The sequence below is a fragment of the Petaurus breviceps genome, unplaced genomic scaffold, assembly GCF_028583685.1.
Source record: "Petaurus breviceps papuanus isolate PSGF00001 unplaced genomic scaffold, PetGlider_PUasm1.0 90925, whole genome shotgun sequence".
Classification (NCBI taxonomy): Eukaryota; Metazoa; Chordata; class Mammalia; order Diprotodontia; family Petauridae; genus Petaurus; species Petaurus breviceps.
Window position 1 is genome coordinate 934,660 of NW_027187380.1, and position 18,809 is coordinate 953,468.

The 18,809-nt window shown below is 38.1% G+C and overlaps 1 protein-coding gene across 3 annotated transcripts in view; it reads right to left on the bottom strand.

Moving 5' to 3' along the window:
• Positions 1-1,600: 1,600 nt before the first annotated feature.
• Positions 1,601-18,809, bottom strand: part of CYTH1 (cytohesin 1) — a 170,365-nt gene continuing 153,156 nt past the window's right edge. For all 3 annotated transcript variants that reach the window (XM_069076044.1, XM_069076043.1, XM_069076045.1), the window contains exons 11-13: positions 9,481-9,552; positions 8,140-8,294; positions 1,601-3,962 (exon numbers count right to left, since the gene is read on the bottom strand). In XM_069076044.1, coding sequence (XP_068932145.1) covers positions 3,884-3,962; positions 8,140-8,294; positions 9,481-9,552 — 306 coding nt within the window. In that variant the 3' untranslated portion in view covers positions 1,601-3,883. The remainder of the gene's footprint in view (positions 3,963-8,139; positions 8,295-9,480; positions 9,553-18,809) is intronic.

The following is an 18,809-nucleotide window of genomic DNA, read 5'->3' on the forward strand; positions in this document are numbered from 1 at the left end:
GAATCCTAGGAGTTGTGGTCCTCATAGCCCTGGAAGTAACTAGGGCTACAGAGATCTTTGAGGGCCAGAACTTTTGAATCTCTAATTAATGTCAGGCAAACTGACTGTCCTGTTTCTGGGCAATTCAAAAGCTTCCAGTGCAGTGGGGATACCTCTCTTCACTCTCCTTTCATAATCCCACCCTCACTCCACCAGGACTGTATTAGCAGTGGCGAGTTGGGTTCCCAGAGCATGACTTCAGTTTCCTTTACCCTAGCTTCCTGTCCAGCCTTCTAAGGGTAAACCTGAGGGGTAGTGGGTTTTTTCCCCCTAATGTTATTGGCTCAATGTCCCATTCCAGTGTATTTCCCTAATATCTGTGATTGTCAGTGATTAGGGCTCCCATATCAGTTAACCAACTAATGCCTCCATGACATTATCAATAAACAATTATTACCAAATGGCTTCTAAAAAGGGTTATTTACCAAGAAGCTACAGTAAGACCTGAAATACAAACTGGGGACAGAGTCTTCCATATACCATTTCAGTCTTTGAGGAGAGTGGGCTCAAACTTAAAGAGGTTTCTACAAACATCTGCCCAAATAAGCTCTCTTCTGGGTGTCGAATAGCTACTCAACATCACTTCTAGTGGCAGGACATATGGATGCCAGACTGATCCACAACTGGACTGGATTTACAGGTCACTCCTCAAAGATGGTTCCTTCCTGGGTTTGGCAGTTAGACCTCTGTTAAATCTTTCAACCCTTAGAGATTTTACAAGTCCTGTACCAAAGGAAAGAAGACACAAACAGGATAGGCAGCCCCACTCCAGATACAAGATTGCCTAGAATTCGTTTCCCCACTAGCCTGGTGCAGAGGAAGGGCATCTTGTTCACCCCTCAAGAGTTCAGAGTCATCCTCACACCTTATGATGGACAGGAAAGGAAAACAGAATGATTTGGCCCGTTGCTGCCTTTTGTATGCATCATCAGTTCTAGACCTGCAGACAATAGGCTTTCTGACATCATGCTATAAGCCAACAGGAAACAATCATTGAATACCTGTACATGAACTTGAAGTTGATGGTAGGGCCCTCTATTCCTCTTTTCCAGAAACAGGTTTCCCAAGCATCCATGTGGGCTGCCATCAGGCAAGACTGTGCATGCTCTGAAGTGGAAAGCTGGTCCACTCCACTGCAAATCGTCATGTACTTTCCAAAGTAGGTTTCCCAAGCATTCACATAGGTTGGCTCCTGGCACGAGTCCCTGACTGTGCTCTCAGGATTGGGCCTTCATTGGCCCTTGTTAAACATATGTACTGAAGTTTTATATTCCCTGTTAATTCATTTAAGATCCAGGTGAGTTTTAATTAAAATTACATTCAATTGCTTCTTCCTTGTGAAACTCCCATAAAAAAAAGAGTTTTCAACCTTCTATTTATACAAATGTAACAATTTAAAATTATATAATTTAGAAAAGATCTTAACAAGCAACGCATTCAACCCTCATTTTACAAATGAAGAAAGAGAGATCCACAATGGAATACTCAGGAATGATTTCCCTCTCTTATCCCCATATCCCAATCCAGGAATTAGAAAGAACGCAATAGACAAAAAAAGAAGTGCAGCTTACGGAAGGTTTGGAGTTTATTTGCTGCAGTTTCTTGGCTCTAGTATACATGGCAAAACGAAACAAAAAAAACAAAAAAAAATCAGAATAATTAAAATAAATCCTGTCAGCAGTGACTGCTCATCTCTTTAGTTCTCCCCCACAAAAAAACAAAAACAAACAAAAACAAAACCAAACCTTTTTTTTTCCAAATACAAAATAATCTAAAGGAGAAAAACTATACATAGATTATTTACATCTCTGATAAATAGACTAATACTGATCAACTTGCCTCCCTCTCCTCACCCGCCCCACCCCCCAGCTTACTTGCTAGAACCAGTGCACTGAATCGACTCACAAGGGGAGGAACTGAAACATGGTCAAAGGACTGAACCTAGCTGGGGTAATTCTGATATCGACAACAGACCTCAAACCTCCCAGAATCTTCCTTTCCCTGCACTGACTCTTAAACTCTTAAATGGAAGGCTCTGGTCTGTGCTCTTTTCAGATACCTTCCAAACAGGGTCCAGACACAAAAACACTTGATGTCACTCCACTAAACCACCTATTAGACTTCAGAGAGAACTCAGAAATTCATTGCCATCACTAGGTGGGACACTACTGATGACCCCCACGATCTCTTCTCCTCCCCAACAACTTTTCAGAATGATTTTCAGAGATGAACTTTAAGGGCTCTCTCACCTGTTGGAAATCTGAATGGCCTACAGAGTTAACTTCCTTATACAGCAAGAACAACTTCTTGTATCCTAGAAGGTAACTCAACACACATATGGGAAAAAAATGCACTGATAAATTATTCTAAGGGTTTTTTGGATTGACAGGTTAGAATCTATGGAAATAAGGAACTGCTACTACTGATAGTCTCTGGGAGTTGCATTTTATGGGCTGAGATTGTTATCTACCCACTTTAAGAAGCCACCTGAAGAATTATAATGCAGGAAGAGTTTTAGTTTAATCCTTTGGGAGGATCAAGCACATGAGATTCTAGTGTGAAGATGCATTTAGGGAAGTACCTAAGGACTATATATTTGAGGGAAGAAAAAACAAAGCCTTAAGGAGACTACAAAGGACTTGGTCCTTCCTCTAAAACGAGGACTAGGACTAAAACAAGAGCTTTTGGGGAAAGTGGATGAAAACAAGGAAAGAAAAAGAATGGGATAGCTGAGTCAGTAATGCCCAGGTATCCATGGGGGCTGCCCTCCACATTATTTTGTTTATTTGGTGTTTTGCTCAATGAAAAATGATATTTTTTTTTCCTTTTAAGCTCAGGAGTAGCATTAATTCTCAAAAAGGAAAAAAAAATATTCTCAAAAGCTCCAACCACTCTCTTCTCTTCAGTGTCCCGTGTGCAGTGAGAATGAGAAAACACCACTACCAACAGAACTCTATTTTGCTTTGCAGCCCATAGCATAGTGGCCACAGCAATCACAGGGCCCACAAAACACACCACTGGTTGTATTTGAGTCCCTAGTGGGTGGGTAAAATAAAATCTGAGGCCCCCATTAAAGCTTCACTGCTTCCTTTCCCACTCTTCATACCCAACCCTGACCCCTCCTTTCTCTCAAATCCAATGGCTTACTCAAACTATAGAAGATATTCTCCAGCTCACTAAGCCAGGACAATTCAAAGCAGATTGGAGAGGTAGTAATGGCATTACCCTCATCCCTTCTCAATGTTTGGTGGTAGAGACCTGTGTTGCCTATGCTGCTCCTTCCCCCAGGGAGGAACACAACTTCTCTGGGAGTCTTCAAGACTGGACAGAGAATAATGCATCTGGGCAAACTTCTTTAAAGCCAAAAATATATCTTTATGGTGTGTGGTTTATCTCTTCCATCTCACCTTTCACTTTAACATATAATATATTTATAAATGTACCTATGGTGCAGGAATTGAAGGCTTCTTCACAGGAAAAATAACCAAGAGGTAAATGGTTGGCTCCAAGCTCTGCTATCAGACCTGCTGAGTGGAGAGACTTGCAGGGAAGCTGATTTGCTCTGTTCTTTTTCAAAGAAAAAAATTATGAATCCATGCCTTAAAAGGGCTCAGGTTCCCTCTTCTCCTCAACTGATAACTGCCCACCCCAATCCCTCCCCCCACTTGCTTAAAAAAAATTGCAAAAGCTGAAGCTGGTCCTTAGGAATTCAGGGCAATGCTAAGTGGCAGAAGATGCTCCTGCTTCGCAGCCCTCTTTCTCCCCATGTGTAGAATGGCAGAGGGGGAAAATCAAGAATTCTTCACACTCTAAGATTCTGATCCCAATTAACTGGCACAGGCTCTTAATGTCTCTTGGTAGAGGAAACTTTCTTCTTCCTTGTTGCTAACATCTCGTAGAAAGGATCCTTGCTGATGGCTGCTCTGAAACATATAAATGGAGAATGAGATGTTGGCTTATGAAAAATAGTAGAGAAAATATCAGTTGGAAATTTTAAGCAAATAAATTCCATCTTAGTATCATGCAATTTAAGAATATGTACCCAAAGGGGCGGCTAGGTGGCGCAGTGAGTAAAGCGCCGGCCCTGGAGTCGGGAGGACCCGAGTTTGGTTCCGGCCTGAGACACTTAAAACCCACACAAAAAAACTAGCTGTATAACCTTGGGCAAGTTACTTAACCCCAACTGCCCTCCAAAAGGCAAAAAAAAAAAGCATATGTGCCCAATCAGTCTAATTTAATGGTCAACTCAGAACACTACCTCATCTTGATGTACAGATGCGAAAGTAATGAATGCTTCTAAAGTTGCAATCATTTCTTAAGCTAATCACGACAGCCAAAACATTGTAGATATTCTTACATTTTTGCCCTCTAGTGTTATTCTAGTCCAGCTATACATTTTATCCTTAACTTTTAGTGAAGATCTCTGGCTCCTCTGTAGAAGTAAAATTATGTATCATTTGAACTTTTTACTTATCTGAAACTGATATGAAAATATATAGGCTCTTTCAGTGTTTGACCTCCTTAGGCAATAAGTCCAGCAGTGAGATTACTAGGTCAAAGTGAAAGTTTGTCATTTTTGGGTACAATTCCAAAATGTTTTCCAGCTGGACAAACAGTTCCACCAGGTTGTATTCTTACAGTTTCTCTAATATCAACTTTGCCAATTTGCTGATATGAGACAAAACTACAGAAGTTTTCAAATTTTAATGACATTTTTAGCGACTAAAACCATTTTTCAAATGATTGTTGATCTTTTGCATTTCTTCTTCTGAAAACTGTTCATGTCTTTTCAACCATTTATCTATTGGAGAATGGCTCTTGGTCATATATATTTGTCTCAATTTCCCATATATATTGAATATCAGACTTTTCTTAGTAATTTTTAATGCAAATATGTCCCCCACTTAACAGTTTCTTTTTTTGAGATGGAAGGAGTAAGCCAGGAATAAGATGTAGTTTTTTATTCCCCCCTTTCTTTATTACAGGAAGCAAACCCACTTATAGAACCTCCTCTCAAAAGGTTATGTGCCTGTGTTGAGGGCCATGGCATAGGAAGAAACTGGGAAAGAAGATTTGGGAATTTTGTTTCATTGGGGAGATGAGGAAGGAAAGAAGTCCAAGTTGGAAGCAAGAAGTGATAATAGTAGAAAGGGAAGTGAGTAGGATAATCTCTGGAATTCACAGAAGAAAGGGGAAGCTAGTTGTATAGTAAGAGGCCTTAAACTTTAATCCCACAGAGTTACATATTTAGTTTTTCATACAATTTCCCCCATCTAGTTCCCAGTGGGAGCCCTTGTGCAACCTACAGAAGCCAGAACCAGTGACATGAAGTTGCAGCATCTCCAATTCCAGTGCTTAACAGATGGCAGGGTAAGAGGACAGGAAAAGTTGAAGGAAAAATCTACAGTCTCATTGAAGTGGGAATCCATGTGATCCTTGTCTCCCAAATTAAGTTCCTGAATTTCCCCAAATAAAGAATCCCATTTATACACAGTGATTAGGCTCTGTAGTACTTTGCTTCAGGTATACTATGATACAAATAGATTTTTGTAGACTGACAAGAAAAATAATAATTTAAAATATCATTTCTATAGGAAAAAAAATCTCAAGTTCTGAACAATTTACACCATAAATGTTTGCAAACATAAAAGTTTGCAACTTCAATCCTGAATTTGTTGCTCTGTGTAGGACTAAATGGCCACAAATCCTTATTTAACAAATAATGCAATGAGCTCTCAGATACATTATGGATTAAGGAGAATTTTGTGGGTGGGAACACAACTACTACATTGTTTCTTCAGGGAAACTGTGTGTGGAAAAGGAAACTAAGGAACATTGCTACCAAAGTAGCCTGCTGTGAAGGACAAAAAAGGAACATACAGTGCCTGGGGGCCTACTTCTCACTTTCTGAGGTCTGAGGAAAGGAAAATTTGCTCAGCAACTTTTGGTCGGGCATTGGTTACCCATGCAAATATGAAAAAACCTCTACACATTTCTATCACCATATTGTTCTCTCAGCTGGATTCTCATGAACAAACCTCACGCGCACTGGACACATAAGGTGTCTAGCTTAGATAAGTGGATTGTTCATATCACATAATTAGTAACTGTCAGAGCTGGAATTCAAACTTAGGTCTCTTGGGCCAAGTCCAATATACCAATTTCTCACAGACTTGAGCTAGAAACTGTTGAGGTAGTTGTGGAAAAGCTCAAACCACAGGTGGTTCTCTACTGCTATTCTTAACAGTGATGTCTGATGATGTAGACCTCTTTTCAAGTTACTTTAATAGTAAAACTCAAGCACAGTGAAAAGAATCAAATACGCTTCTTTAGTTTCAGGTGAAACTTTGTAGAAAATAAAAATAGCTCTGATGATCTGGAGCTCAAAAATTTTCAGGTCTGTCAGAATTAAGCTCTTTTGTAACTAGTTTGACCAGCCTATGTAGCCTATTATTTACTCTCACAAAGTTGTTGTAAGGATCAAATGAAATTGTGTATTTAACAATAAAATACAATGTAAATGTCAAACATTATTATGATGCAGCATGAAGAGACCAGAAAAGATAGTCATTCACTGTGCATGATTGACAGAAATGATGTTTGGAAATTCTAAGGATAAACTACACTATTTAGTCCTAGGTTGCTTTAGCTCTGAAAGTTGTGGAGAAAATACCAACACATTCAGAAAAATTGTAACCTAGAACTCTGAGTTAATTCATAAAAGAAAGTTAAAGGTTCAGAGAGAAAGGTATTGGATTGCACCTTTAGTTTATTATTTTGAAAGTTACTTTAAAAAGTCATCTTTAAAAATGATTCAAGTTAACTTTTAAAGTCAAAGTTTCTTTTAAAGGAATAGAAAATTTACTGGTTTTTAATGTTAATTAGAAGTGAACATTTTAAAAATGTGGTCAGGTAGACTTAAGGAAGGGAAAAAAGGACTGAAGGTGAATCTGCTGGAAGAAAAAGCTGTGTTCATTTCAAAATTGCGCAGAAGGTCACTAAAAATGAACCATCAGTACTAGATAATTTAATAGAGCTCATATTATTCCTTTATATGCTTAAGTCTAATGTCTTTTAGTTTCCTTAGTGTGCAAATCAAGTAGATCTGAAATGAGATAATAAAATGAAAGAATTTTGGTATTTTAAGTTGTAAACTACCATTATAAACTACCAGTGGCAGTGTGGTGTACTGGACAGAGAGATATTCTTACTAGGTTGGGTTCAAATCCTGCCTCTTGACACACAGAGCTGAGTGACCTTAGCAAGTCACACATTCTCTCAGTGCTACCAGGAAATATTCTAAGACTAATTTGCAGCATAGTTTCTGAATGGAATTGGCAGAGAAAGTTTCATCACCAGGAGTTTCCTAAACCAATGAAATCACAGGCCCAGTTCTTCACAAAGTCTAAAATCCAAATCTCCTGACCTAAGTCCAGAAATCTTTCTATTATACTACACTACCTTTTCTTATAAAGCACTCCGAAAAAGCATATACAAATTCAAAACATCATTTACTAGTTACCTCCACTGAGCCATTCCCAATGAGTATTAGATCTGTTTCCAGACACAAAGATTTCAGTCATCAGTAACAAAAAAGCGATCTCAACTGCTTCTTTCAGTGGGCTTTTTCAATTTTCATCTGCATTAATTTGCTTTTATGATCCTAACAACTACTTCTACTTGTAGAATATGATAAAGTTTACACATGTTTTCTTTACAAGCCCATTAAGCAGGCAGTAAAAGTTTCATCCTCATTTTGCAATGAGGAAACTGTGCTACAAAAAGATTAAGTAACTTGCCTATTTGCAGCTAGTAAATCTAACTGAACAAGTCCTGAATTCTTTCCTCTGTATTCTTTTCCATATGTTTTTGAGGTCCTCTCTTTTTAAAATACTGTAAGGAAAAGAAATCTAAAATTCTCCCAGACCAGTAATTTGGGAATCCTCTATAAGTATATGAGGATTTTTCAGTGAGGCTGGGGTCTGGTGAAGGAAGGGGCCTCTAAGCTTTGATTTAAGCAGTCTGAAAAAGTGAAATCCTAAGAGGAAACAGCTAAGGTTCCCCTAAGCCTGCCCTCCTTGTTCATCCAGTGAAACTTACTTGATGCATTTGATCCATTCCTCCTTTTCCTCAGGAGTTGGAGCTGAAATCCGATAGACTGTGTGGTTTCCTTCCACTACTCGACCATCAGCCTCAGTTTTACAAGCTTTGATTACTTGATCCTTATTATCGGGGATGTAAAGCTCAAAGCAGTTCTGAAAAGAAAGAAGAGAATGAATGGAGGACTGAAGGAAAATGATAATTAAACAAACCAGCATTAATGTTTCCCAAAGGAACTGCCTTTATGGAACACTCATAAAATGAAGCTCCACCTCTGTGAGAAAAAGAATACCCTGGTAAGGAGAATTATGGACAGTCAGGAATGTTTCATACATGCTATTGTTCCTTTTTACCCCAAACTAAACACATGTGGATCTTCATATAGCTGAACTATGGAAAAAGTTGTTGGTTACATTTTCGGGGGGAGGATATGTTAATTTTGGTTTGGATCTGTGGTTAATCTGTGAGGTGAATTCCCAGGGTAGAAATTCCTCCCACCAGTTCAAGTGAGGCCCAGATCTGTGAACTGGGATCTTAAAAGTGCCTTAAGGAACTGAGAAGTTAAAAGTAACTTAGCCAGTGTGGTACAGTTAGTATGTATCAGAGACAATATTTGAACTTGGGTTTTCTTGACTCTAAGACCAGCCCTCTATCCACTGCCTCACTCTGCCTTTTGTGCTGATGATCTACGCTGATTACATAATAAGTATTTCTTTTTTTAGCCATTTCTATACAGATGGCAGTAGCAGAATTATCAACATGGTGAGGTAGGAAGCATACTGGATTTGAAATGAAGATCTGCATTTATGTTCTGGCTTTGCTACTTACTACCTGTGTGACCTTAGATGAGTGATTTTATTTCTTTGGGCTTCAGTTTCTTCATCTGTAAAATTAAAGGATTGGACAACCTTGATATCTATGGTCCCTTCCAGCTCTAAATCTATGTTCCTATGAAATATTTTAACAAAATGTAATACATATTTAAAAGTTTTGATACAAGATAATAAATTATAGCTCAATAACTGTCTCTGTTATCACACACTTTTAAAGCAGACAAATCTCAACACCTCTGATATGCAACAAGTATTTCCAAAATAGACAGAAAATCCTGAAATTTAAAAATAAAATAAAATATTAACTTGGATGGAATAAAACACTTCAAAGACATAGCTACAGAATATTTAAAAAGGTTAAAATGAAAACTTGTAAATCAACAAAATGAACATTACAAATGTTCTTCCATTTAATCTTTTTATTAAATACGTTCAAATTTACTTATGTTCCTCAAGGATCTCACTTACCCATTGCCCCAGAGGGAAAAAAAAAATCACAAATACTTACTGGCTTTTTGGAGTCCTCTACCTCCCGGATACTTAGGTTCTCTAAAGGAATAATTCCACGGGGCTCCTTATCCTACAGAAAAGGTTGATAAAGGAAAAGATTTTACCATCAAGTGTAGAATGATATATACTAAAATCTCTTTCATTGCTTTAGTGAGTGCTATCTTTTCTCATTCCATCATCATTCTAAAGTAATCCTAGTCAAAGTTCTTAAAAATAACAACAACAACAAAGAAAGGAATATTCATCTGTGTAGAAGATCTCATCTTTTTTTTGGGGGGGGAAGGGGGGAAGGCAAGACAATTGGGGTTAAGTTACTTGCCCACGGTGTCCGTAAGTGTGTCAAGTGTCTGAGGCTGGATTTGAACTCAGGTCCTCTTCACTCCAGGAGGGGTGCTCTATTCATTACACTCCAAGACTAGACTTTATGACTGAATCATATAACCAAAAAACCCATGGAAACAGCCTCAGATATGCAGTGGTGACATCTGGCAATACCTGGGGTGTCTGAATAATCCTATTTAGGAACCACAAATGGAAATGATCTGAGAAAAGGTATTCTAAATTTATAAGATGCTTGTTGTAGAGGCCCTTAAACTAAAACTGTCATAATGCCATAGTGTCTGATTTATGTGACCCTTTAACAAAAATAATGTCTAGGGGCAGCTAGGCAGCACAGTGAATAGAGCACCAGCCCTGGAGTCAGGAGCACCTGAGTTCAAATCCGGCCTCAGACCCTTAACATGTACTAGCTGTGTGACCTTGGGCAAGTCACTTAACCCCAAATGCCCTGCCTTCTCCCTCCGAAAAGAAAAAAAAAACAACAAAAATGTCTGTAATATGTTTGCTTCTTAGAACTTTGTAATTGCAAGTATCATCCTTTCTCACTGGGGAATATAAATGAATTGATATTTATACTCCACTTTGCATCTGTTGCTTTGCCTTGGTTTTAATTACAAGCAATAAGATACCACTGCATGAGGTGCCCCCCACCCCTTTCCTGCCTCTTTTTGTGTGTTGTCTCTCTCCAACAGATTGTCAAGTTTCCTGAGGGTAAGGATTGTCTTTCTTTTTATGAAGGGTACCCCCAGCGCTTAGCACAGTGCCTGGAGCTTAATAGGTGCTTAATAAATGTATATTGGATATTTTTTGCTATAAAACATAAACATGCATATATATATACTTATAATTAAGAACTCTTTTCTCTTGTTAGCATCTTTTTTTGTATTACAAGTTTATTCTCCTTCTATGCAACCTGAGTTAACTTGCCCAAGGTTATGTTTTTGTACTCTTTTCATCCCTAGCTCTGAGCACAGTACTTCTTTAGTGGGAGTGAAATAAATACTTGATGACTTGAGAGACCAACCTAAGATTATTCCTCTGTTACTAGCCAAAGCAATTTAGAAACAGCTATTATATTTATAACTACGTAGTTTTAATTTCTTCTTGATTTCTTTTACTTTCACCTATGAAACCAAGCAAAGACCCTCTTCAATTATAACTTCATAGATAAGTATCCATCTTGACCCAATCCTATTATACCTGGGATCATAGATAAGATCCTCCATGCCTCTCTTTTTAGCCAATCTTGAGCAAACTTGCTCATATGAAGAAGTCTAAGAGAAAAGTTTAAGCACATTTAAGGCCTTTGATTACAACAGCTTTCTGGTCAGTCTTCTTGCCTCAAAGACTCTCTTCACTCCAGTCTATCCTTCATTTAATTTTAGGGAATGATCTTCCTAAAGCATAGGATCTTACCTATATTATCCACCCTATTCAATATAACTCCAGGATCAATTACCTCATCAATTACCTTCAGCATCAAATATAAAATTTTCTTTCAGGCCTTTAAAACCCTTCACAACCCCTTCCTGTCTTCCCAGTTTTCTTACACCTTTCCTCCCTCCATATACTATGATCTAGTGATTCTGGCTTCCTTGATGTTTCTTGAACTCCATCTCCTGCCTTGTATTTTCATTAGTGGTCTCTCCCCTGCTTCCCCCATCTCCACTTCCTGGTTTCCTTTAAATTTCAACTAAAGGGGTGGCTAGGTGGTACAGTGAATAGAGCACCAGCCTTGGAGTCAGGAGAACATGAGTTCAAATCGGCCTCAGACACTTAACGCTACTAGCCTTGTGACCTTGGGCAAGTCACTTAACCCCAATTGCCCCTCCCTCTGTCCTCCAAAAAGCAAAAAAAAAAAAAATTAATCTCAACTAAAATTCCAAACTCTATAAAGAGTTCTTTCTGATTCCCTTTAAGAACCTTTCTATGATAATCTTATACATATCTTTTTTGTAAATAGCTGTTTACATTTTGATTCCCCAATTATACCGTGAGCTCCCTAAGGGTAGATATTGTTTTTGTACTCTTTTTTTTTCCTTTTGGAGGGCAATTGGGGTTAAGTAACTTGCCCAAGGTTATGTTTTTGTACTCTCTGCATCCCTAGCTCTGAGCACAGTACTTCCTTAGTGGGAGTGAAATAAATACTTGGTGACTTGAGAGACCAACCTAAGATTATTCCTCTGGTACTAGCCAAAGCAATTTAGAATCAGCTATTATATTTATAACTACGTAGTTTTAATTTCTTCTTGATTTCTTTTACTTTCACCTATGAAACCAAACAAAGACCCTCTTTGTTTCTTCAATTATAACTTCATAGATAAGTAGCCATTTTGACCCAATCCCATTATACCTGGGATCATAGATAAGATCCTCCATGCCTTCCTTTTTAGCCAATCTTGAGCAAACTTGCAAACATTCCAATCTTGCATTATTATTTCTTTCAACCAATTAATGGTCTCAAAGATTCCAAACTAGAGATACAGTTGAATGGTAATGGGCTGTTACTGGTCATTAAAATATTATTAAAATAGATAGATACATCAGATCAGATTTTTCTTCTGGAGATGAAATGCAATCCTAACCTTACTGGAGGGTAAAAGGCTTAATGACTTCTTTCAAAGCTAGTAAAGTTTATTTCACCTTCCATACAAGTATCTACCACATAGAAAAAGATATCTGAGAGTTACTGAAAATATTTGAGTAGAGAGTGAATAGAGCTGTGAAGATATTTCTCATCAAGAACCATCCTGGAACTCTGAAATGGAGGAAGCATTTCTAATATATGTCATTCTTTTCCTATACAAAGAAGGAAAGGTGTGAAACCATTTTTGAGAAAGCTGCTGCAACCACCACCCCACTCTAAATAGATTTGGGGGTCTATATAACCATTAAAATCTCTAGAGCCATGGATAGCAAATTACAGCCTACAGGTTAAATTTGGCCTTATTAAAAATGTGAAAATCGGGGCAGCTAGGTGGCGCAGTGAATAAAGCACTGGCCCTGGAGGCAGGAGGACCTGAGTTCAAATGTGACCTTAGATACTTAACACACCCAAAAAAAAAAAAAAAACAACCTAGCCGTGTGACCTTGGGCAAGTCACTTAACCCCAATTGCCATACCTATCCCCCCCTCCAAAAAAAAAAATGTGAAAATCATTTCTAGCTGTCAGGCCATAAAATAACAGGCAGTGGGTGAGATTTAGCCCATGGGCCACAGTTTGCTGACTCCTGTTCTAGACAACTCTAAAGAATAACCTCTAATAAACTGTTTTTGCAGGAGTAAGTCTTGTACATAGACTTTCTCATTTCCCCTTTCCTGCTGCTGACATTGGGTGACCCCATAATCATGTTTGGAGAGGCACTTGACACTAAATATAAGAACTGAAATAGATAGGAAATGCTTAATGAAGCAGGTGGGGAGGGAAGAAGGGGGAGAATTTGGAATTCAAAGTTTTAAAAACAAATGTTAATTGTTTTCACAGGCAACTGGGGAAAAATAAAATACTAAATAAAAGCAAAAAAAAGGGGAAAAAGCAAACAGACAGGAGAAAACAATCAAGACATTTTAAAATGTTGTGAATTCATGAATGTCGGGTGCACTACAAGTTGCTTTCATCCTATACAGAGTGGCCTTAATTTAATGGTACTAGTGTCCCCATCTTTAAGAAGTAAATAAAGAGGCAAATTGCAGAAACTACTGTGGCATGTTTTTATAATTTAGAAGTGTTGAGATTGTGACAAGAATTATTTTATTACTGCTAGTAAATGAACGACATTATGACTTGAGAATTCTTAGACTTAACTCCTTCATCTCTGGAATACCTGCTCAGGGACCCCACTGCCCTGAATACTGAATATTTCCTATAGCTCATTATATCAGGCCAAGCCAGCTCCAGCAATGCTTCTCTTTACTCCCTGGCTATCTCTTTGCCAGACACTATACTCTCTATACTGCCTTCTCCTCCTACCCCCTTCCAGTTCTGGAACCATAAGCAAACCAAATACTGCCATTATTATAGGAAAGGATATAAATAATCAATTCCCTTCTATGTCTCTACTCACCATTTCTGTAACTTTTAAAACCAAAATATTCTTCTTTATATATTGCCTTGACCTATTAGAACATTAAATCATTGAGGTCAAGGACTGTTTTCCCCTTTGTATTTATGTTCCCAGACACTTAACATGGTATTTGGCACATGTGAAGTACTTAATAAATGCTTTTGCATTCATTCAGTACAAGAACTGCTCAGATTTAGACCATAACACTAGAAAGGATACAATCTTTTTCCACCAAAGAATCAAACATTTAAAGAGCAGCATTAATGCTTGGAATTTTATTCACTAATCTAACAAAAAAGTATAATGCATCACTAGCATATCTGTGTTCTGACAACCTTAACTGCTGAGAAATTTACCAATATCCCAATATAACCATACAAGAATGGTAGGACTATTCATGAGTGGGATGATAATCTTGTCTGAATCATTCCCCACCAAAAGAGTGAAGTAGAGCTGTGAAGAAAATAAAGCTACTGCTTTTTTTTTTCCTAAATCTCTGTTCATCTAAATGGACAGAAATGCACTTTCCTCAAAACATATCTCTTCCTCATGGTGAGTGCATATGCACTGATGATGGTGATATCAATTTTATTCAGCTTATTCTATAGAGCCATCCTTGAGGAGACAGCAAGACCCTTCTATGAGAATGAATTTGTACATCTGAAATTCTTCCAAATGAAAAAGATTATCTAAAATGTTGTAGAGACAATCACTTAGAAATTTTTATGCACATTACATTTTTGAAAGAAACCATTCATGAAGTCCTTTACAAAATTCAATGTTAGTCTAAAGACTTAGAGTAAACCTGAAGAAAACTGAATTTATTTGCCAAGCTACAGAAGGGAAATTAATATATAATCTATGATTCTCATCATATAAAAATAACTAAAAGTTTGATAACTAAATTCTACTATTTAGGCTGAATATTAGTAGAAGATGTAACGTAGTGGGACAAAACATTGGGCTTAAAATTCAAAAGATACATATTTGAGTCCCTGTTCTTCAATTTACTAAGAGTTTAACTTAAACAAAGCCATTTCCCTTCTTTGGGACTCACACATAGACAAAGTGGTATTCAGGGTTTTTTTTTTTGGTCCTGTCATGTTCTTCTAGGAGACCAATGAACCTTAGGTAGGCTCTATGCTTTCTGTCTTCCAACACCCATAGATTTTTCTTACAAGATGAACATATTTTCTTTCAATATTCTCGTTTTTTGCTTCTCTTCTGTTACACTCTTTCCTACTTCTTTGTATTTGCATAACCAACCTATTACTCTCTCTTTTGCTTCTTTGGTGATGCCTGACATCACAGATTCTTTTCTATTCTGTTCTTTATTTTTGCTGCACAGAACATAAATTATGCTCTAAAAATTATCATTAATCCAATCATAAACAGTATGTTGTGGTTCCATGTTCTTCTCAACTTCAACAGAATTCTCTGTCTCATCAAGTGTTGGATTATTTCCCTTCATTTTGCAATTATTTATCCACAGATACCTTAACTCGTTTACTAGATCTGGGGGTCAAATTTCCCTCTGTACTTACTGTTTTTCATGTTAATGTATCTGTTTATGTTCAAAGTCTTTGAGATTTTTTTCTTCCTGGAATCTTTGGTACTTTCCATCCCCCCCCCACTATTTTCCTTATCACTCACTTCTGATAATGCTCCCCTCTAATTAAAAGTTTTCTTGGGGGAGGGAGAAGGAGGCAGGATCTCAAACTGTTTCAGCCTCCTCCCACACTTGGCATTTTATAGATCACTAGTCTAGGTCTTTGTCCCAGTTGACTTTCTGGTGGTCAGAATTAGCCCCAGCTGGATACTATGCTCTTCCCTCAGGCTTGGTAGTGTAATGCACAGCTACATGCACAGTGCCCTGTTCCCACTCCTTTTATTCCATAGTTCTCTGGCCTAGCACTGGCAGTTCAGAGGCTTCTGGCACCAGCTTTCTCCAACACCAACAGTTTATGACTACAGGTAATTATCTTTTTTTTTTTTTTTCGATTTTTGGAGGGGGGAGGGCAGGGCAATTGGAATTAAATGACTTGGCCAAGGTCACACGGTTAGTGTTAAGTGTCTGAGGCCAGATTTGAACTCTGGTCCTCCTGACTCCTGAGCTGGTGCCACCTAGCTTCCCCAATGAATGCAAGTGGGGAAAAAAAAAATCACACAACCAATTTGAGTGGATCCACTACAAATTTATGTTACATAATCCCAACTGAGCCCTCACTGCTGCTAGGCAATTCTACTACACCTTCTTTATGAACTCACTATCCCACTTTCCACAGTAGCTCTTCCAAAACCTTTTCATTCCTCTTCACACCTCTCCCACTCTCTCAGCTGAGAACCTTGCCTCATATTTCACAGAAAAATGAGACCATTTATTGTGAATTTCCTCTTTTCTCCTCTTCCTCATCTCCTATCACATAAGTAATCTTCTGCCACTATCTCCTCCTTCATCCTTGTCTCACATGATGAAGTAGCTTTACTCTTCTTCATCATCTCTACTATCTCATTTATTTTCAGTTTCTGTCTCTCTCCTGGCTCATTTCCTACTGCCTACAAATATGCCCACATATCCCCTTTACTGAAAAAAAAAACTTTACATGATCCTTCCATCCCTATCATCCTATATTTCTTATGCCCTTTATAGTTAAACTCCTCAAAAATTCTATCTACAATAGTTGCCTCCATTTTCTCTCCTTTCACTCTCCTTAACCCCTTATAATTCAGCTTCTAACCTATTCCACCAAATGTGCTTTCTCTAGTTACCAGTGATCTTTAAGTTGCCAAATCCAATAGTCTTTTCTCAATCCTTATTCTCCGTGACCTCTCTGCAGCCTTTGACACTGTTGATTACTCTCTCTCCTCCCTGATATTTCCTTTTTTCTAGGTTTTCAGAACACTAATCTCTTCTGGTTCTCCTCCTACCTATCTAACCACTCCTTCTCTGTCTCCTTTGCCAGAGACTCTTCTAGACCATGCCTTCTAATGGAGAGTGACCCTTAGAGTACCATCCGGGGCCCTCTTTTCTTCTCCTTCTATCCTATTTTATCTGATGATCTCAACAGCTCCCACAGATTTAATTACCATCTTTATGTTGACGATCCTCAAATCTACATTTCCTGCCCAACCTCTCTGCTGACCTCCGATCTTTCATTTCCAATTGTCTTTCAGACATCTCAAAATGGATATCCACTAGACATTTGAAACTCAATATGCCCCCCCAAAACCTCATATTTTCCCCTAAAATTTCCTCTCTCTTACCTTTCCTATTAGTATAGAGGACAACACTATCCTCCCACTCCCTCAGGTTGGAAACCGAGGAGTTATCCTAGATTCCTCCTTACCTCTCACTCCCCATATTCAAACTATTACCAAGGGTTGCCAATTACACCTTGGCAATATCTCTCCAAAATGTCTCCTCTTCTCTGCCACCACTGTAGTCCAGGTCCTCATCACCTCACACCTACTGGTGGGTCTGCCTCCCTCAACTCTCCAATCTATTCTCCATTCAGCCACTATCATGATTTTCCTAAAATGCAAGTCTGATCATGTCACACATATTCCCCCCCACCCCATAAATTTCATTAGCTTTTTATTGACTCCAAGAGCAAATACAAAATGCTCTATTTGACATTCAAAGTCCTTTATACCCTCGCCCCTTCCTAACTTATTCTATACCCTAGTCTTCTTACACCTTATTCCCTTCCACATTCTCCTTGATCCGAGTGACAGTGGCCTCCTAGCTCTTACACAAACAAGACATCTCTCTTGATTCCAGCCATTTTCTCTGGTTGTCCCCTATGCCTGGAATGCTCTCCCTCCTCTTCTCCAACTACTGACCTCCTTAGCTTCCCTTAAGTCCCAACTAAAATCCCACCTTCTACAGGAAGTCTTCCTCAACTCTTTTAATTCCAATATCTACCCTCTGTTAATTATTTCCTATTTATCCTGATTACCACTTATTTTGTATATATTTGTGTGCATGTTATCCCCATTAAATGGTAAGCTCTTTGAGGACAGGGACAATCTTTTGCCTCTCTTTGTATCTAGAGCTTAGCACAGTGCCTGGCACATAGTAAGAGCTTAATAAATGCTAAGTGAATTAAATTGAAACTGCTTCCCCCATCCCTTCCTCTTTCTTTGCATAGATGTCTACTTCTGTGAAGATTTTCCTTTCCCTTTACCCCCTACTTTACTGTATTCTTCTTCCTTCCTTTTTCTATTCTTCTTTTAAGATCATCAAGAAATAGCAGGGCCATGCCCAGAACTTATCTAATTTTAAGCTCCCTTCTACAAGTCCTGATGATGATAGGGGTTAGAGGGGACATATGTATCATCTCATTATATTTGATTATAAGTAGTTTATCCTTGTTTAGTCCTTCATGATTGTTCAATCATGTTGACCGTTCTGTTTTTCTCTTAATCCTATGTTTGAACTTCAAAGTTTCTATGCATCAGAAATACTTGAAGTCCTCTGTTTCATCAACCCCGCCCCCCCCCCGCCCTGTAGGATTATATTGGGTTGTTCTGTTTAAGTTATTCTTGGTTGTAAGTTTATATCTTTTGTTTTCTGGAATATCATATTCCAAGTTTCTCTCTCCTGTTTAGTAGTGGCCGCAAAATTATGTGTAATCTGACTGTGGCTCCTGAGTACTTGGATTCTTTCTGCTGGTTGAAGTATTTTTTCTTTGACTTAGAAGTTCTGGATTTTGGCTGGGATGTTTCTGAAAGTTTTCTGTGTGTGTGTTTTTTTTAGAGATGATCAACAGATTCTATTTATACTTTGTCCTCTGGTTCTAAGAGAATTGGGTAGTTTTATGATTTCTTGAAATATAATATCTAGATTTTTTTTCAGTCATGGTATTCAGATATTTCAATGATTCTTAAATTTGCTCCAGGTCAATTGTTTTTGCTATAAGAT